Below are 21232 nucleotides of genomic sequence, written 5' to 3' on the forward strand. Positions count from 1 at the left end.
AGGGCCTGGCACAAAGTAAGTGCTTTAATAACTGTTAGATTAAAAAAAGGAAGGGTTCCTCTAAACCTCAAGTCTGCTCCTCTGTAAAAGGGATAATAATAACACCTACTTCAGGAACTTGGTTTTAAAAGTTCAATCAGACAATGCACTTAAAGCCCCCAGCATGCAAAAAAACAACACAAGGTGGATCTTATTATTAAAAGTGCTTTGGAAAGTGTAGTGTCAAACAAGGTAGATTAACGACAGTCTGAAAGTGCAGGCTGCCTGTGGAAGGCTGCCTGCCGGTGGAAGGTCAGAGAAAGGACGACAGCTGGGGGCCAGCGGCAGTCAGGCAGGCAGTCAGGCAGAACGGAGCTGTCCTTGAGCCTTGAAGAGCCGGCTGAAAGGACGAAATTTCGGAAGGAGAGTGAGGAGGCAACGGCCGACAGGAGCAAAGGCTCGGAGCTGTGCGCAGAGGTCAGAAAAGCCTGGCGCACCGGCAGGGTGGAGGGGGAGCTGGACAGCTGGGCGGAAAGGCGCGCGGTAGACATTCCGCAGGGAGGGGCGAGCACGTGTGGGGCAGACGCGGCGCGACGGACAGGGTCACGCTTTTGCCGGGGGCGAGCAGAGGGCACACGCTGCCCCCGGTTCCTCTCCCCGCCATCGCGCAGAGTGGGGAGCGGTGGGAGAGCACGGGGTCTGGGACCAGCTAGACCAGGCTCGCCATCTGGACTCCCCATTCACCGTCTCCTTATTTCCTGCGAACTTGTCAGCCCCACGCTGAATCTTGGCTCCCCTCACCTGTAAAATGAAGATCGAGATGATGCCTGCGCAGCCAAGAGTCGGCCAGCGCTTTCCCGGCGTGGGCATCATGCCCAAGGGCGAGTTTCCTTTCTCCTCTGGTTTCTCATCTTTGTTCTGACCCCAAGCTCGGAGAGGGATCAGGGGACGGATGTCGGTGGCCTGCGCCCCAGTTCGGGGGCACCGTGCCCCCAACTGCTTCCTTCTCAGATTCCGAAGAGCGCCTTGAGGCCAGGGAAGGGAGCAGGGCTTACCAGCCCGGGCAGGGACTCGGAGCCCGGGACCCGCGCTGACGTAGGCAAACTGGGTGCCACCGGCTGCCACTTCACCCCTGGGAGCATTGGGGGATGGGCGACCAGCCCCGGGCGAGAGAGGGCCTGCTTGGGGCTTCCTATTTCGGGCCCGAGGGTGTGGGCCACGCCCCGTCACGTGACACAGGGGCCTTTTAAAGCGGCAGCGCGGGCTGGGAGCTGCTGGTCCCAGAGTCCTTGTACGCGTTCTGTCGTCTCTTTCCCAGCCTAGCCCAGCTTCACCATGGTGGACGCCTTCGTGGGTACCTGGAAGTTAGTGGACAGCAAGAATTTCGATGACTACATGAAGTCACTCGGTGAGGACGGCTCGGGATGCTGGGCTTGGGATGGATGCTGTGCTGGGGAGGGGCTGGCCGCGTGCCCGATCGGAGCAGTTCTCTAGCCCTGGCTAGATCCTGTATGCCTGCTGCATCCCTCCTGGTCAAGGATGGGGAGCCAGGAGACGCGGAGAAAGTGGCAGCCTGGGGTAGGGCATGCGAGGCCTGTTGGGAGGGGGCTTTTTTTTTTTTTTTTCTGCCTCCCCCCGACACATGTGGGATCTTAGTTCCCCAATCCAGGATGAACGGTTGCCCCGCTGCAGTGGAAGCGCGGAGCCCCAGCCACTGGACCGCCAGGGAATGCTGGGAGGGGACTTTAACGATCTGAACTTGGTCAGAGAAATTCTCAGGCAAGGAGGCGCCAGGGGGCAGCTGTGTCGGTCGATGTCTGGGGGAGTGGGGGGGCAGGGAGGCACTTTCGAGGAAGTAGGGCTTATGATCTGGAGGTAGGGGTGTGGGTAAAAGAGGAGCACTGATTGAAGGTGAGGAGGGAGGAAAAGAAAAGAAACATGGGCAGTTTAGGAACTGGAAACTGAACCATGAAAGGGAATAGAATGGATGGGAAGTGTCCTAAGGTATAAAGTAGGTAATCCCCAGGAGAAAGATAGAAGGGGGAACAGCTGTGAACAGGCTTTGAGGAGGAGGTAAGATGAGCCTGCAGAGTTAGCAAGAACCTATGTTCCTCTTTGTTGGGTTAGTTAGGGTAAAAAATTGTTGCTAGAGGTTGCCCTTTCTCACCAACCAGCCTAGTGGTAGGGTAGGGCAAGAGGCCCCATCATCAGCTGCAGCCCAAGGATAACTTGCTCATTGGGGAAGTATCTGGTTAGGGGGTAAAGCAAAGAGGCCTAAAGCAAAGCCAAGAGCTAGTAACAGCAGGGAGGGTCTTTGGCCTAGGAGGGTGTGGTGCCAGGATGGAGAATGAAGATTCAAAGAATCTTGCAGAGAAGGACTCCAGAGATCCCCATGCCTTGCTTCAACAGATGGAGAAGCCAAGATCCAGAAGAGTAGAAACTTGTCAAATCAATTCCACAGCAGAGCTGATGTGAATACCTAGATTTCTAAATCCCAACAACTCAGAGCAGTTCCCACTATAGGCCCTGGGGGTGGGAGTAATAAGAACTGCTTAATTCATCACTGACCTCAGCCCTTCCCCTTCAGTTACGGGCTAGAGGGAGAAGGTCATATCCCTTCTCTGGAATCTCCAACTATGAGATTATCCCAGTTCCCCAAGCTGGGATGGGGAAAACTGGAATGTTCATGGTTGAGGTAGGTTCCATGCCTTCCTCCCAGGGGACAGCTGGATTACAGCAGTTAACCAAGGAGGGAGGGGGTAGGGGCTCAACCCCAGGCACTTCCCACCTGTTCCTGACCCCTGAAATAAGCACAAGTGTTGACTTTTGAGGCCAAAGTGCTCAACTGCCCCTCTATGCTAAGCACTATGCCCAATGACTCCAGGAAGGCATTAATTCTTAGAGAAGTAGGAGGCCCAGGGCAGTTGTTAGGAAGATAGGATGCCCAGAGCTAGCTCCACACCCTCAATCCCCAGTCTCTCCTAGCAGACATTAGAACTGAAGACCTAGGTCCCTGAAGTGAGCTGCACCATCCTTACTACCCTTGCTCCCTTATTTTGCCCCAACTTGGGTTGGGTCTAAGAATCCACCCAGCCTGTTTGTTGTACAGATGGAAAAAAATGAGAGGCCAAAGGGGAGAAAAGACCCTCCTCAGCTCTTAGTAAATAGCTTCAGCTTCATTTCTAAGTGGAATCTGTCTCTTCCCAGGTCTCCTAATTCTGCAACTTGCTCTTAGCTCAGTCCCTCACTGACTCCACAGTGCCTTCCTTCCTCAAACACTCCACACCTCTGGGTAGGTCCTAAGTAAACAGAGCTCCTTGCACAGTGACAAGGTCCTGCTCTGTGCTGGGGAGTGGGATTAGCCTGACTCACTCTGATAACAGGTGCGTGATCAGTTGTGTCTGACTCTGTGGCCCCATGGACTGTAGCCCACCAGACTCCTCTGTCCTTGGGATTTTCCAGGCAAGAATACTGGAGTGGATTGCCATTTCCTTTTTCAGGGGATCTTCCTGACCCGGGGATTGAACCTGCATCTCTTGCATCTTCTTCATTAGTAGGCAAATTGTTCACCATGCGCCACCTGGGAAGCCTCTGATAACAGGGGGCAAGGCCAAATCCCTCAGCGGCCAGGCAGGGTGGGCCAGCAGCAGCACAGCTGCAAAGGGTGCCTGAGCGTCCCTCATGTTAAACGAAAAGTTCTCGGAAGACGAAGAGGCCCAGCCTAATTAGTGTCAGTGTCAGTTAGTGCCGCCAAGTGGCACACTTGGCGGGCTCAGGACCTCGATGAAGTGCATGCTGGGAGACAGGGTGGCCCAAGAGGAACAGTGCAGTTGTGGAGCCTAAATTCAAATTTAGATAAACCACTCATCCTTTCACTTAGGACAAGTCACTTCACTCTCAAAGCCTCGTTTGTAAATTGGGGATAATAAAGCCAACTGTTCAGGGCTCTTATAAACATTAAGTAAAACCACCCGTGAAGCCAGGCATATCAGGGACTTTCCACGCACCACCTCACCAAAGCCTCTGCCCTTGGAGAATAGCTCAGCAGAGACTGTTGGAAGGGGAAGTTGGAGGCAGAAGGCCAGCTATGAGGGAAACCATGACCTGCAGGGCTCTTGGTTGCACGCTCTCTTGCAGCATTGGGGAAGCCTTGCTGAGGCCGAGGGGAGTCCCCACAGGAGACCTGGACTGGAGGTCTGACTGCCTACCACTTCAGGCCTCGCCTAAAACTGAACAGAGACCAACACTCCCTCTTGCCTACCTCCTGGATTACAGATAAGGTTTTGAAAATGTCTTTATCACTTATGGGGGATGAGCACCAGTGCATCTCAGAGCAAAAACTTTCAGAAGTGCAAAATCCTTGTCCATAGGTTCCAGAAGGCAAAGTCCCCATTTCTTTTCTTTCTCCCTCAGCCTGTGCTTGGAAAGCTGCTCAGGTGGCCTGGACGAGAGCCTTGGGCTCCAGCCTTTTTAGCCGAGCAGTAAAGTGAGCTCTGCAGTCAAACATTCTGGATTTGAATTCCAGATCTGTGACCCTGGGCTTCAGCTCACTCTGTTTTTGCATCTGTAGAGATACTAGCATCAATCCTGCAGGGAGACTGGAAGAACAGAAAGACTTACATGTGTAGTTTTTACCACACAGGAGGCACTTAATAGTAGCTTATTCTACCCTCAGCTCTGCCACTAACTTGCTGTGAGGCACGCTTGTCCATTAAGTTTCTCACCTCTCATGGAATCCGTAATCTCTTTACTGCAAAGAGCTAATGGGAAAAACTGAATTACAAAAAGCCACATAACATCTTTGAAAGTTCTCACCCGCCTCTTCTCCCTTCCCCACATTCTGGTCTGAGTTGGTCACTGAGCCCCTTGTACTTCGCCTCTCACTCCAGCTCATGCTCATACCCTTCCCTCTGCCCTCAGGTGTCGGTTTTGCTACCAGGCAGGTGGCCAATATGACCAAGCCTACCACAATCATTGAAGTGAATGGGGACACAGTCATCATAAAAACACAAAGCACCTTCAAGAACACAGAGATCAGCTTCAAGCTGGGAGTCGAGTTCGATGAGACCACAGCAGATGACAGGAAGGTCAAGGTGAGTTGAGGAAGGGGCCATAGGGGATGGAAGGCCCTGAAGGGGAATAGGGCAGCACCCTATTGTTGCACCTTGAGGGGTGGGCTGTTGTGGGGGATTGAAGCCTGCCTGTGGAGTGCTGGGATGTCCCAAGTGCTAAAAGCATGAGTCCTGTCCTCTTGTTCTCTTCCCTGTCTTCTTGGGAAGCATCTACCTGTTGCCTGTGGGACTGGACTGCAGAGCCAGGATATTCTGACCTCAGCATCTACACCAGCTCCAGCTGGGTGACCTTGCACATGGCATGCAACTGATCTGGCATTCCTTCCCCTTCCATAGATGGCGGGGAAGTTATGTGGACATGGCTGTGACCTCAAGTACTTTAGGAACAATGCCCAGAAGTCAGGGTCCTCAACTGAACAGGTGATCCTGGCCTCCAGGAGCCAAGGATACAGCTGAGGACAAGAGGTGGAGACCTACTCAGATACTTCTTCAGCCTCCACCTCCCGGGTTTGGTCAGTGACCCTGAGAAACCATTTCTAGTGCTGCCAGCCTACAGGGAAGAAGTTATCTTCTGGATGAAGCACTGTCTTTGGTGTGTTTGTAGTATCTTCTCGCCAAGCCTCCGCCCCTCTCCTTCCAGGGAGGAAGAGGACATCTACGTCCAGTCTCAGGACTTCTTGGCAGCTTGTCTGCAGGTGGCTGTCTTGGCCGCTTGCCTCAGGCCTCCCAGCCCCTGAGCCAGGCATAGGAGAGAGAACAAAGGGGTTTTGCCCTCAACAAGGTGTTCCTCTAGCAGTACCTTTCCACTAGACCCTATCTCTTCCTCACAGCTGCCCCCAAGGACAGGAGAGGGTCTAGTATCCTCCCTGTGGAGGAGACTGGAGCCCAGCCCCGGATCACACAGGAAGCTGGCGGCATAGAGGAGATGGTACCCCAAAATCACAACCCACCTTGGAAAGAAGTGCTTACCCCACCATACACCTTCACCTCCTTGAGCTAGCCTATCTTCTTGAAGGGCAAGAACCCCAATTAAACACAGTAGTAGCTCTCTGGGATGCCTTGGCTAAAAATAACTTGCTCTGAATGGACCAAAAACTAGAGGAATGGGAATGAGGAGGAAGGGGGTGCTAAGAGTGCACACCTACCACCCCTCTAGCCCCAAACACATACACACAGCCTCTTTAGATCTGCTGGTCCGTCAGGGTCCCCCAGCCTGGCTTAAAGCCCCCAAATTTCTAGAGACCTGGGAAGAGTTGCCAGAGGAGAGCCAGCTGATGTAGGCTGGCAGCACCCAGAAGACGAAGTGGACATTTGACCAGGGCTGTGAAACACCCCAAGGGCACCCAGTCCCAGGACCTGGCAGTTGATGCTCACTTATCAGCTGGAGGGGAGAGGCCACATGATATGGACCAAGAGGCACAGGAATACAGACGGCACAGTCGAATTTTCCAATACCTCGCATCCCCAAGGTTCTTTTAGACACTATGTGTGATCACCACCAGGGAGTCTCAGGGTTATTCCTCCTCACTGGTCTTTCCCAGGGATTAGGCTGGTACCCATCTCCTGTATCTTAGAGGGACTGGGGCTGTGGGCATCACCCAGGATATGGGATAAGTGCCCATCTTGAAGGCTGGTGGCACTTCTCAGAGCCAGGCTGTCTGACTTCACTGTACTGCCTGCTTCTCCCTTCTTGCCCAACAGCTGAAGGCCCCTCTTCCAGCCAAGCAGGAGTGGTGAACTAGAGGTCTCATGGGACTAGGTTGGAGGTGGGCTGGCTGAGCTCTGGTTCGCACACCATCAATAGTTTGCATTAGAGGCTAAGTCCTTTGTGGCCCCAGTGACCAGACCTCTTCTTGCCCCTCAATCCTAGCTCAGATCTCAGCTCAGGTCTCTACCCTCTTTCCACAGTCCATCGTGACACTGGATGGTGGCAAACTTGTCCACGTGCAAAAGTGGAATGGACAAGAGACATCACTTGTGCGGGAAATAGTCGACGGGAAACTCATTCTGGTAAGATAGATTAACTTTGAAGCCTTACCCAATTGGTTTCTATTGTCCCTTCAACCAAGCCTATTGTGCAAAGCCAAGGTCATGCCCTGTGACCAACAGAGGGTGGAGGCAGGCCTGGGTGGTATTAGGACTCGTAATACTGTGGCTTTGGGCTTTGTACACGCCTCTGCATAAATCTCAGCTTATAGGGTGCATGATTTTGGACAAGTCACCTTCACCAAGTCCAACTGTAAAGTGGGTACTAATAACGACAACCTTGTAGGACTGCTGGGAAGTCTGAAGGAGAGAGTGGTTGCAGAGCACAAAGCCTCGCTGGTGTGGGAGGACTACAGCAGGCACACTCTACAGCCTTCGTTTCATCCTCTGCATGGGCCCACTGCCTTGCCCAGGGAGAGGCAGAAAGCACAGCCAAATGTGATTCCAGCCCTGTAGGAAAGGCTCCCATCTCCTAACCCTTGGGCAGGGACAGGCTGGTCATGGGTTGGGCCCTGACAGCACAGCCCTTTCTACTTCATTCCAGGCTCACTCACCTCCTCTGACTGCTTTCCATGCCTGGCCTATTGCAAGTACCTGACTAAGGCCTGGGTTGAAAGCAACAACCAGGCTGTCAGATGTGTCTGTTTAAGGACCTCACTCAAAGAATGTAGCCTTGACTGAACACCCCCTGGGGTAGAGACAGCAGTCACTTGTGGTCTCTGCCTCCTTATTCTGTAGGGTCTCAGGTTTTCACCTCAGCATCTTCATGCAGACCTTCTTGGTCAGTGTAACCGGCTCACTGCCTTCTTGCACTCCCACAGGGCAGGGGCCCTGCAGTTTATAATGAGGTACCTGGCTCTGGTGGGAATGTGATATACAGGACCAAATACTCGCTGAGCAATCAGGCTATGGTGAAACCATGGGCCTGGCTGTATGATGCCTGGAAGGATGATGGGGGCTTTGGCCTCTGGCCCTGGGTTAGGGAAAGAATGGAGAATTGGTGGCCTAAGATAGTCCTTTCCCAAGAGTCTCTGGGCACTTTTATTCACCTTTACATCTACTATGTGCCAGGTACCTTCTTAGGCACTAAGGATGGAAAGGAATGGTACAAGGGAAAGAGAAACACTCTGGGATCTTGACCAAGTTGCTTCCTCCCTGAAAGCTCATTTTCCCAAATCTCTGCAAGAGGAATTACAATACCTAACTTAAAAGACTTGGGTGGATTCCCTGGCAGTCCAGTGCTTAGGACTCAGCACTTTCACTGCCGTGTTCCAGGTTCAATCCCTGGTATTGAACTAAGATCCTGCAAGCCACGTGGCACAGCCAAAAAAAAAAAAAAGACTTGGTATATGCATTAGGAAAAAAAAGTCTGTCAAGAACCTGGCACATAGTAGGTAGGCAGTAAATGAAAATTATTATCATGAAGTAGTAGGGGGCTCTCCCCATCAGAATGGAGTGTTCCCAATACCTTCCATGCCCACGCCCTTGCCCTAATCTGACTGTCTTTTTTCCAGACACTCACCCATGGCAGTGCGGTCTGCACTCGTACTTACGAGAAAGAGGCATGACCTGCCCTCTCCTTCCACTGACTGCTCTTCTGCCAGTTGGCTACTCCTGGACTCGGCACCAGATTGCCTCATTTTTCTCCTCTGGCATTTTGTATAAATCTACCTTGACTGGGGAAATTCTCCTGGGGTCAGGTGGCACCAGCCTGGATCCAGTTCCGTTCTCATTGTGTCTCTTTGTTTTTTTAACTGCATCCAAAGGGTGCTCTGAGGTCAATAAAGCAGAGCCAAGGCCACCCAGTTGCCTTTCTGCCTTTGGTGACATGATTCTGGGATTCTCAGTTTCTGTGTGTGTCAGACAGGAGGCTGAAAAGACTGCTACTCAGGAAGCAGCACTGGATGAGAGACTGAAATGCACAGTCTCAGGGACAGTGACACCTGACCACCTTACACGTACAAAACATAAAACAGCTGCACCTACACCCTGCCTTCACAGTGCCCCCTCCCTGAGTCCAAATGAGCTAGTCCAACCTGGAATAATCACTCAGTGACAGGACTTCTGAACCATCTCCCCTGGCCCATCCCGCACTGAGTGCCACGGGGTCTGGACAGTTGCTCTTCTCTATGGAATGCTGTGGACTCTCTTCAGAACACAAGATCCAGGCTTGTGCCAGTGGTGGTGGGAGAAAATACCCACTGGCCAAGATGACTGCTGAGCTTCTGCACATGTGCCAGGCCATTACTCATGGTTACAAATTCTTACTGGTTCTCCAGCCAGCCCTAGGGGAGAGGTCATCTGATCATTACAGAAGTGAGGGCTTATAAGTGATCTCCTAAGAAGGCTGTGACCTGCTAGTGCCTCTGGCTCTGTACCTTAGCTGGGCCGCTCTTCAAGGTCTAAAGTGACATATTAAATGTTTTCCTGTCACCTAATGCAGCCTCAGTGACTTTTAAGTCTGTAAGTTTACAGGAAGAGGGATTATACTAATAAGGACTCTCAGTAAGTTTAAAACTAGACACACTTCCATTTAGTACCAGGATTTTAAGCAGAAACCTGAAATGGAACCAATTGACTCACACTGTAGTAAATACAAAGTAAAGCAATGATTTCGGCTTGAACTGTCTGGTTCAGTGGTCTGATGGAATGTCACAAACAAGCTAAGTCACTGCAAACAATGTTTTTCTGGCTGTGACCACTGGCTGTCACTTCTAACATAGCAGAATCATGTTGGGGGGATGGAAAAAGTGAGCACCACTCCTTACCGTGTTCTCCCTCATACTGCCAGTCTCCCTCTGCCCGTGTGCTGGATGTCACAGAGACCATCCACCAATCAGGCCAGGGCAGGCAGGCCAATAGGTAGGGGCCAATCCCTCCGTTCAACTATAGCCAGACTCACCCCCACAGCAGTTCCTGTGGCTCTAGCCTGGACTCCTGTACAGGAATCTGGCTCTGGCAGTGGCAGCTGGAGAGGGTAATACGACCTCCTGCTGAATGAAGCTGGGTGAATGAACTGGGTGAGCTGCAGGGGTCACTTGCAAAGGGACCAAGAGTGATAAGGGAACAACTCATTCAGGCAGCTGCTTTTGATACCTAACTCCCAGACTTGCCTGTGGCACAAGGGGATGCCATCTCCCATAGGAGAGAAGAGGGTGGGAGGCCATATTCTCACTACTGAGTCTTTCTGAGAGCCAAGGCTTCAAAGCACAGGCTCCGGATTCCTTCTCTCAGCCACCCTCTCTACGCTCCATTCTCACTCCTTGTGCTTCTTCTTGTGCTTCTTCTTCTTTTTCTTCTTCTTTGCTGCCTTGCTGTCCTTTGATGTGTGCCTTGCCCTCTTGCCTGTATCGCTCTCAGAGTCTGAGCTGTCAGAGTCAGATGACTTCCTATCTCTATGTTTCTTTTTCTTCTTTTCCTGAAAAAAAAAATTAAGAACTCAACATTATATATGTGTATTTGCTTTAAAAAAAATGGTATGTAATCATTAGGGGATAACAATACATTAGAAAACATTCATAATAAACTACATCTTTAAGTACTAACAAGAGAAAGTGCTCAAAACAAATGGAAAAGGATCAAGTCATAATGCAGTATGTACTCTAAGTTCCAAGGTATATAATATATATACATACCATATGTAATATACATTTACACATATAAACTATAATATTTTGCACAGTAAATTATAATACACATATTTAACATACTTGAATATACTTAAAATCACAGAAAACAGTGAAAAGGACACAAACAGGCAACAAGTGTTAGGTCGGGAATGAACTGAATACAGGGAAGCTGGGGCCCTTCACTGTCCTTTTTCATTTTTTTTAAATAAGCATTTACTACTTTCATTTTTAAAAAGCACAAGATATTAATGCTGAAAGTCAGGTCCTTAGAGATCACCTGGTCTCTCAAGAGACAGTACCGCAAACGTCCGAGAATAAGAGAATAATAGATTGAGGACTCCTGACTCCCAGGCTGGTTTCTATCAGACCCAGCTGCCGGGGGAAATAACAGCCATCGATTAATAAGGCCCTACCTGCTGCCCTTGAATATTTATCATCTCTAACTTTCACAACCAACCTTACAAGAGTAAATTGATATAGAACTTTCTCAACACTCCACCCACCCCACCGTGCTGCCAAATTAACAGCACAAATGCACACAAAGAATGAGACACAGACCCATGGGCTTCGGTAGGGTACTCAGAGCAATTTTTAAGCATTGCATAAACCTTTTCCTTGGATTGCAAATGTTTATGTTGCCTTGGTAAAGTTTCTAAGAGATTATGGGAGGAAAAAAGAGAGTAGACGAGGACAAGGCTGCTGCCCCTCCCATAGGCTTCCAGTCAGCATTCTGAGAGCTGTTAAGTCTGCCTGATAGACCGGGTCTTGGGAGCTGGCTGTGAGAAAACAGTGGACCAAACACGGAACCAGGTGTTACACCCAGACTTGAATTCTGGCTTTAACACTTACACTACTCTCACGTAACCTTGGGCAAGTCATTTTACCTCAGGGTGGCCTAGTCTCCTCAAATGTAAAACAGAGATAAGACCAGCACCTATGTCACATGGCCATGATGAAGATTTAAAGAGACGCATCTGTGGCTGGAAAAGCTGAAAACCACTTGCCCCTGATCACACAGGCAGGGTTGGGATCTGCATATAGATCATTTGACTGGAAATCTCAATTTTTCTCTGTAGCACATGGCCCCTCTTCCTGTACAGTGATGGGAGGCCTCATGGTAAATGGTAGTCAGAACAACAATTTTAGAACAAGATGGAATTAGGCTCAGATTTCAACTCTGCCACTTACTATGTGACTTAGAACAGAAGACTTAACTTTTTTGAACTTTTCTTTTCAGTAAACTACAAATAATAAAACCCACTTCAAAAGATGCTATGAGGATTAAACATGGCAAAAACTGTCATTAACTATAGCGTCTGATACACAGTAAGTACTCAGTGATAGCCAGAACTATCATATTGTTAGAGAATTCCCAGGATGTTCTGACAGTCTGGCCAAGTATCTACAGCAGATAAGTCAAAGTTCTGAGAGAAAATTAAACCAAAATTCTTTCTTGGAGTCTCCAGTGGAGCAGAAAGAGGGGAAGCTTGCCAGACCCATGTTACCAAGCTGTAGGAACCATCACTGGGAGAAGCTGAGAGTTGGCAGATCCCTGATTTGGCTTATGGTGTTGCAATCTCCAGGATGGCAAGCAAGATCATGGATGCCAATCACAGGCTACATGGGCTTGGCAGCCTTGTCAGTTTTTGCCCCTCAGATAGGACAGAGTCCTGGAAAAGTAAATAAGCAAGTGCAGAGTCTGGCACCAATTCCCCCAAGCCTGGCCCACCCTGGATAAATAAATGAGAAAGGAGAGTAATACTACTACTTTACAACCAAACAGCACTTTAGTTTATCTAGCTTTCCACATCTCATATCTAGTAATATTAATCTGGTAAGGTCAGAATTCAGGAATTATTGCCATTTTACAGAGGTGAAAACAACTGAAAGAAGTGAATTGAGCTACACCAAAGACAAGAACAGGGCTTCCTGGTAGCTCAGCTGGTAAAGAATCTGCCTGCAGGGCAGGAGACTCTGGTTTGATTCCTGGGTCAGGAAGATCCCCTAGAGAAGGGATAGGCTACTCACTCCAGTATTCTTGGGCTTCCCTGGTGGCTCAGACAGTAAAGAATCTGCCTGCAATGCTGCAGACCTGGGTTTGATCCCTGGGTTGGAAAGATCCCCTGGAGGAGGGCATTGCAGCTCACTCCAGTATTCTTGCCTGGAGAATCCCCACGGACAGAAGAGTCCAGCAAGCTGCAGTCTATGGGGTGGCAAAGAGTCGGACATGACTGAGCGACTAAGCACAGCACACACAGGAAAGACAAGAACATTAAACTTTCTAATCCAGAGTTTGGCATTATTTGTACTTTGCTCTCTGTCAATGATGAATGCCCAAAGGAGGAAAGAGAAGAACAAATCACTAGAGAACCCTGGCATAATAGAATGTGGCCTCTAGCTAGAAAGCAAAACTCAGGAAAATGGTCCTCTAGACCTCAGTCTTGACATAGAGGCTCTTTTGCACCCTGAACAAAGAAAATCTAGTCCTCCAGCAGGTTGGCACCATTTTCATTGTGTGTCTATAATCTTGAGCTGGAGAACAAAAATTACTTCGTATGTTGTAGTTCAAGAGGAAAGTTGGGAGTTGGGGTAGAGGCGAAGATGGAAAGTCAAAGGTAAAACTAGCTTCTGGTTCCTCAACTGCATCCAATGAGAAAGAGGAGCATAAGGTAAAGGGTAGTGAACTAGGGGTCTGAGCTCATGGCAGACAGGCCAGAAGGACAGGAGAAAGAAGCCACTCCTCAAAACCACTCTCTCGGAAAAGCACATATCCTGTGCTACAGCAGTTAGTCCATCCACATTCTCTATAGTTCTGAAAAAGGATAGCAGTATACTAGCGTGAGATAAAAACAAAAACTGAGAAAGGGGAAATAACAGCAGTTAACACTTACTGAGTACCTAGTTTTCTAGATATTGGGCTGGGCACTTAGCGTACATACCTCATGACCATCACAACAAACCTATTAAGTGGGTATAATCATCTCTATATGTTCAGGAAAGAAAATTATAACTTCAGAAAGGTTTATTGAGATACAGTGCCTTGCCCAAGTGGTAGAACCTGGATTCAACTCAGGCTGGGCCCCAAATCAGATGTTCTCACATGGGCTTCCCTGCTGACTCAGTGGTAAAGAATCTGCCTACCAACACAGGAGATGTTGGACACGCGGGTTCGATCCCTGGATCAGGAGGATACCCTGGAGGAGGAAATGGCAATCCACTCCAGTATTCTTACCTGGAGAATCCCGTGGACAGAGGAGCCTAGGATGCTACAGACCAGGGGGTTGCAAAGAGTCAGACACGACTGAGCAAATCAGATGTTCTTTATAGCTCCGTGTATATTAAAGGCGGCACCTAAATTAGCATTTTTTTAACCGAAAGGCACTGATTAGCCAGCAAGCAAGCATATATTCTTTTTTATTCTTTTCTTTTTTTGGTTGCACTGGGTCTTTGTTTCTGCACACAGGCTTTCTTGAGTTGCAATGAACAGGATCTGCTCTTTGTTGCGGTGAGCAGGCTTCTCATTGTGGTGGCTTCTCCTGTTGCCAGGCACAGGCTGTAGGCGCACAGGCTTTAGTAGTTGCAGCACAGAGCCTCACTGGTTGTGGCCTGTGGGCCCCGAGTGTGTGGGCTCCAGCAGTTGCAGCTTGCAGGCTCTAGAGCACAGGCTCGGTAGTTGTGGCACCCTGGCTTAGTTGCCCACAGCATGTGGAAACTTCTCGGACCAGGGATCAAGCCCAGGTCCCCTGCACTGGCAGGCAGATTCCTATCCACTGTGCCACCAGGGAAGTCTTTTTCTATTTATTCTTAAGAACTACTCTTGAGAAAGCACTGGTTATTTATTCTCTTATTCTTGAGAAATGATTGATTCTCAAGAGAAAATCTGATTCTCAAACTGATTCTCCAGGGTGAATTTCTGTAAAGTAGGATGGAAGGTGAATCCTGGTTAGAATTTGCCTATGAGCCCCACTTTATCAAAGCTTGGAAAGGGTAAGACTGGAAGGAAAAGGTTTATTAATCAACTCACAAATATTTACTGAACTTTACTACCTACAAAGTATTCTAGAAAGCCATAGTTACATGCAATGTTGCTTAGGAGATGAGAAAACACAGATTTTTAATATAATTCAGACAAATAGAGTACTTACTAAAGCCTTAGTAGCAGATGCCAAGTAAACACATTTAGTAGCTCAGTAGTAGTGACTGGCACCATTCCTCCAAACCTGAGCTAACCTTGTCAAACAAGAGGAAGAATAACTCCCTATAACCATACAGTACACTCATTCAACAAATATTTGTTGAGTACCTTCTATAAGCCAGGAATATCTACTAATTTGTCTCTTGTAATACTTGAATGACGTTAGAAATCAGGGATCAGAAGCCTTCAAGGTACACACTAATCAAGAGAAACACTAATTAAGATACTAGGCAGTCCATGGAAGTGATGTGAGAAAAGTACAAGCAACATACCACAGACACATCAGGGAAAGAAATCAGTTATATCTGAGGAATTTGGAATGGTCTCATGAAGGATAGGTAATGTGCTGTACTTCTAAAGGATGAACATGGCTTTGGCAGGTGGAGTAGTGGTGGTAATGCTGATGGAAGAAGGGAAGTGAGGGTCTTCCAGACAGAGGGAAGACAGACGAGGTAAATGCTTGAAAGATCCCGTGTGGCTTATTTACCATGTACTGGGTCCCATCACTTCTTTCTTACTCAAAGACATCAGTCCAAGAATTGTCCCTTTTCTGCATCAAATTTTCTTTCTTTAGTGGCTCATTCCCAGCAGTAAACAAATGTGCTCTTATAGTTCCCATTAAAGAAGAAAAACAAAACCCTCCTAAGCAATTTTAACCAGGTTAAAATTGTTAACCTGGTTAACACCACTCTACTGAAACAGGTCTTGTCAAAGTTACCAATGAGCTCCACTCCACACGGCCAAATCCATGGTGAATCCTTAGGCCTCATTTACTTGATCAATCAACTGCATTTGACGCAGTCTATCTTCCATAAAACACACTCCTGACTTAACTTCCACCACATTCTCTCACTCTCCACCAACTTCCCTAGCTGTTCTTTTTCAGGCTCCCTTGCTCCATAACCTCTAAAAATTGAAACACTCTGGGGCTCAAGTCCTCAAACCTGTTCTCTTCCCTGTATTTACTCTCCAGACAATCTCATATATGAACTCAAATACCATCTATCTATAGATGGCTCCCAAATTTGTATCTCACCTGAGCCTTTCCTCTGAGCTCCAAAACTACACATCTAACTGCTCTCTCTACACATCCATGTGTGTACCGGATAGGCTTCTATGCCTCACCCCCTCTAAACCTTCTCTCCCGCCCCTCCAGTTTTCTCTCCCATTTTCACTGATGACAACCCAAACTAAACCCAATTGCTCTCCATTCCCAAACTTACCTCTGCATTCCTTCTCTTAGCTCAGTTAACCCAAAACCTTGCTGCTGCTGCTACTGCTGCTAAATCACTTCAGTCGTGTCCGACTCTGTGCGACCCTGTAGACGGCAGCCCACCAGGCTCCCCCGTCCCTGGGATTCTCCAGGCAAGAACACTGGAGTGGGTTGCCATTTCCTTCTCCAATGCATGAAAGTGAAAAGTGAAAGTGAAGTCGCTCAGTCGTATCCGACTCTTAGCGACCCCATGGACTGCAGCCCACCAGGCTCCTCCATCCATGGGATTTTCCAGGCAAGAGTACTGGACTGCGGTGCCATTGCCTTCTCCGCAAAACCTTGCAGTCATCTTCAATTGTTCTCTTCCTTATCTCACATCTGATCACTCAACAAATTCTGTCAGCTCTGCCTTCAAAATATATCCACACTTTAACTCCCTTCTCACCACCTCCACTACTATCATTCTAGTACAAAAAAGTGAAAGCAAAGTCGCTCAGTCGTGTCCGACTCTTTGCGACCCCGTGGACCTATGTAGCCTACCAGGCTTCTCTGTCCATGGGATCCTCTAGGCAAGAATACTGGAGTGGGTTACCATTTCCTTCTCCAGGGGATCTTCCCAACCCAGGGATCGAACCCAGGTCTCCCGCATCAGAGGCGGACGCTTTAACCTCTGAGCCACCAGGGAAGCCCAAGCCTCCATCATCTCACATGTGGATTATTAATACTGTCTATTAACTAGCTTGCTACTTCCACCTTTGCCTTTTGACCATCTGATTTCCATACAGTGGCCAGAATAATTCACTTAAAAGAGAAGACAGATCATGTCATGCTGCTGCTGCTGCTGCTGCTAAGTCGCTTCATTCGTGTCCGACTCTGTGCAACCCTGTAGACGGCAGCCCACCAGGCTCCCCTGTCCCTGGGATTCTCCAGGCAAGAACACTGGAGTGGGTTACCATTTCCTTGTCTAATGCATGAAAATGAAAAGTGAAAGTGAAGTCGCTCAGTCGTGTCCAACTCTTAGCAACCCCATGGACTACAGTGCACCAGGCTCCTTCGTCCATGGGATTTTCCAGGCAAGAGTACTGGAGTAGGGTGCCATTGCCTTCTCCAAGATCATGTCATCCCTCTACTCAAAACCCCTAATGATAGCCATCTCATTCTAAGTGAAAGTTGAAGTCCTCCTATTCTCATATAAGGCCCTGGTTTCCTCTAACTCATTCACTTCCTATACTGGCCTCCTTGCTGTTCCTTAAAAAGGCCAAGTTCATTCCCAATACCTAGCTATCATACTTGTTGAAGGGCTCTCTCACCACTTCTCTGAGTAGCTTGCTTTCCCATTTCCTTCAAAGATCAACTCAAATGATGCTTTCTGAGAAAAGCCTGCCCTTACCATCCTGTCTAGAACGGGAAGTCACCTATTCCCTTACTCCATTCTGCTATTCCCTATCTCTCATAACCAAATTAATTTTTATCCATAGCACCTATCGGGCTTCCCTGGTGGCTCAGACAGCAAAGAACCTGTCTGCAGTGCAAGAGACTCGTTTCATCCCTGGGTTGGGAAGATCTCCTGGATAAGGGAATAGCTACCCACTCCAGTATTCTGCCTGGAGAATCCCATGGACAGAGGAGCCTGGTGGGATACAGTCCATGAGGTCGCAAAGAGTCAAACACGACTGAGCAGATTAACACACAACACACAGGACTTATCAGTACTTGAAATGTTGGTATTTACTTACTAGGTTCATTGTCTGTAACCCTCAGAAAGAAAGTGATGTGAATTTTACATGTTTGGTCACTACTGTACCTGCAATGACTAGAACAGAGTTTGGCACATAACAAAAATTCTTTTAATGAATGAGGTTGGAGTAGAGTGCGTGACAGAAGGGACTAGTAAAGAGATGATATTGTGATGTTGGACAAATCATGCAAAGTCTTAAAGGAACTCAGACTTTTCCATAGAAAAAAGAGAATCATAGAAGGCTTTTGAGCAGACTACACTGGATGACCCTCTGTGCTCCAGCAGATTGGGCCCAGGACTGGCAACCTCTCTCGAAGGTAGGCACCAGAAATTCTCTGGATAATAGAACAGAGCCAGCACTGAATCCAAGGGATGGCTTTCTATTTCTGTTTTCTATATATAGTACAGCAGAGAGGAATTATAGTACCTGAATCAAAAGAAGAAAATTATATTCTGGATCAAATATAGCTAAACTTCACTATAATAAGCGGGCAGCCTAACCCCAACATAGATGCTTCCTCATAATAGAGCCTGATTTAGAGAGACCCATGATGGCATTTGATAAGTGAAAGAGGCTAGCAAAGCACAGACCACAGGTTCATGGAAAGAGTATCCAGGGCTTCACTATTAAAGCCTCTATACCTATTTTACTAGCCTGTTCACGGCCCATTTCCATTTGCAACACAGAGGTTCCTCTTGTTCTAATTACAGCCAACAAAAACGACTTGCAGTTTTCAGACACTGGGATGAAAACTGTCATGTAATGAATAGGTATAGCACTGAATTAAACCAATGCATACTAGAGTTTTGTACAAGGCTTCCCTGGCGGTCCAGTGGTTGAGACTCAGCACTTTCACTACAGAGGGCACAGGTTTGATTCCTGGTTGGTTAACTAAGATCCCACATGGCATGCAGAGTGCCCCCAAAAAGGAAAAGGAAAAAAAATTAAGATATTTTATAAATTGTAAATACTAAACAAACGTAAGGCATAAAAGATAATGAAGGGATTAACGACAAGGTGAGAGGACAATGGTGCTAGCTGCTTTCTTGGTAGAAACAGTGGCACCAACCAAGGGGGGAGATTTTACCATTTCAATTCCCTTAGAGCACTTTTAAATCAAAGAGGACTCATAACTCAGAAGTTCATATACACAAAGGTACTTTAAAAAGTAGTCAGGTATGATGACTATTACTGCCACTGTTCATCAGACTATTTATCTACCAAGTGAAGAGCAACGGAAGGTTGGATAATGGGTTGACCAAGCAGGTCATAAAGAGCCTCATACTTAGCAGATCCTTAATAATTATTTTGGAGAACTAAAATACACATCTCAAAGCAGCTTTAGAAACAAAGCAATAACTAATTGTACCAGCTGTATTAAGCAACCGCAAAAACACCCAAAGACCCACAGCAGTGAGAAAACCACAGAACCATTTTAGGAATCTGACAAACACCATTTAAACTCTAAAAGGTTAAAAGAGAATGAAACATAGAAATAGAATTCAGTTTAAAATCAAGCTCTACTAAAGAAGTAAAATTATCTGTCTATAGATACAATTTTTATGTAGAAAATCTTTAAAGAGTCCACAAAAACACTATTAGAACTAATCGATGAATTCAGAAAAGTTGCAGGATACAAAATCAACATATAAGAATCAGTTTCATTTCTATACACTAACAACTAGCAATCTGAAAAGGAATTAAGAAAACAATTCCATTTATAATAGCATCAAAAAGAATAAAATACTTAGGAATAAACTTAACCAGGGAGGCAAAAATATTAATAATTCTACACTGAAAACTACAAAGCAATGCAGAAAGAAATCATTCCCTGGCAAATAGAAGGCAAAAAAGTAGCAGTGATAGATTTGATTTTCTTGGGCTCCAAAATCACTATGGACAGTGACTGCAGCCATGAAATTAAAAGACGCTTGCTCCTTGAAAAGAAAGCTATGACAAACTTAGACAGCAGAGATTAAAATGCAGAGACATCACTTTGCCAACAAAGGTCTGTAGGTCTGTAACAAAGGTCTGTAGGTCTGTATAGTCAAAGCTATGGTTTTTCCAGTTGTCATGTATGGATGTGAGAGCTGGACCATAAAGAAGGCTGAGTACTGAAGAATTGATGTTTTCGAACTGTGGTGCTGGAGTAAAAACTCCTGAGAGTCCCTTGGACAGCAATGAGATCAAACCACTCAATTCTAAAGGAAATCAACCCTGAATATTCATTTTAAGGACTGATGCTGAAGCTGAAGCTCCAATACTTTGGCCACCTAATGCAAAGAGCCGACTCACTGGAAAAGATCAGGATGCTGGGGAAGACTGAAGGCAAAAGGAGAAGCGGATGACAGAGGATGAGATGAGAAGGGGACAACAGAGGATGAGATGAGATGAGGACGACAGAGGATGAGATGACAGATGAGATACAGCATCACCAACTCAATGGACATGAATTTGAGCAAAATCCAAGAGATAATGAAAGACAGGAAAGTCTGGCGTGCTGCAGTTCATGGGGTTGCAAAGAGTTGGACAAGATTTTTAGCCACAGAACAACAACAGTTACAGAAGAGAAGGGAGTAATAAAACAGCCACGGCCTCAGAGCTGTCCACATTCAGAGTTAAAGCAGAGGGCAAAAGAGTTGAAGTCAAGCAGCGAGATAAAGAAGGATTTTTTTTTTTTTTTTTTCCAAAAAAATCAGATGTCCAGACCCAGGCCCTGAGGACTTGGTACTCAAGAGGTAGAAGGGAAACATGTATTTTAAAAATCTCCATGGGCTGGGACTTCCCTGGTGGTAGAGTGGACAAGAGTCTGCATGCCAACACAGGGGACTCAGTTCGATCCCTGGTCTGGGAAGACTGCACATACCGCAGCCAACTAAGGCCCATGCGCCACAAATATTGAGCCTGTGCTCTAGCGGCCATGAGCCGCAACTAATGAGCCCCTGTGCCACAACCACTGAGGCCCACACACCTAGAGCCTGTGCTCAGCAACAGAAGCCTGCACACTGCAAACCAAGAGCAGCCCCCACTCACTGCAACTAGAGAAAACCTGCACGCAGCAAGGAAGACCCAGGGAAACCAAAAATTAAAAAAAACAATTTTTTTAAAATCTCCTTGGGCTAGTTCAGTAGTCTGAATATAAGTGAGAGAGGTAAGGAGCAAAAATGCACAGTAGGAGTGGGAGGGGGAGGAAGGAAGAGAATTGAGGTATTATAAGGCACCACAGACAGGACTTGGTGACTGACTATGTACAGGATAGAAAGGAGAAAAAAATTAATTGCACGTTGTTTCTTTCTTGGAGACTAGAAGGTTACTGCTGTCATTAAAACTAGAAATAGAAGCTAGAAGGACAGAAGCAAGGGTTTTGGTGGTTGTGTTTTGGGGCTTGGGGTAGGAATGTGTGTATAGGGAGGAGGGCA

The 21232-nt window shown here is 47.4% G+C and overlaps 2 protein-coding genes and 1 non-coding gene across 4 annotated transcripts in view; 1 reads left to right on the top strand and 2 right to left on the bottom strand.

The window, feature by feature from the left end:
- Positions 1–1228: 1228 nt before the first annotated feature.
- FABP3 (fatty acid binding protein 3) lies at positions 1229–8842 on the top strand. The gene is made up of 4 exons (XM_052660613.1): positions 1229–1387; positions 4900–5072; positions 6960–7061; positions 8552–8842. The coding sequence occupies exons 1-4, from the start codon at positions 1315–1317 to the stop codon at positions 8603–8605; spliced, it is 402 nt and encodes a 133-aa protein (XP_052516573.1). The 5' UTR covers positions 1229–1314; the 3' UTR covers positions 8606–8842.
- The window catches only part of ZCCHC17 (zinc finger CCHC-type containing 17), a 44547-nt gene continuing 31335 nt past the window's right edge, over positions 8021–21232 (bottom strand). For both annotated transcript variants that reach the window (XM_052660602.1, XM_052660595.1), the window contains exon 8: positions 8021–10455. In XM_052660602.1, the coding sequence (XP_052516562.1) occupies positions 10294–10455 (162 nt within the window). In that variant the 3' untranslated portion in view covers positions 8021–10293. The remainder of the gene's footprint in view (positions 10456–21232) is intronic.
- On the bottom strand, positions 16688–16759 carry TRNAQ-CUG (transfer RNA glutamine (anticodon CUG)). Its single transcript has one exon. It is a non-coding gene; the product is annotated as a tRNA-Gln (tRNA).

Source organism: Budorcas taxicolor, chromosome 2, assembly GCF_023091745.1.
Source record: "Budorcas taxicolor isolate Tak-1 chromosome 2, Takin1.1, whole genome shotgun sequence".
Lineage (NCBI taxonomy): Eukaryota > Metazoa > Chordata > Mammalia > Artiodactyla > Bovidae > Budorcas > Budorcas taxicolor.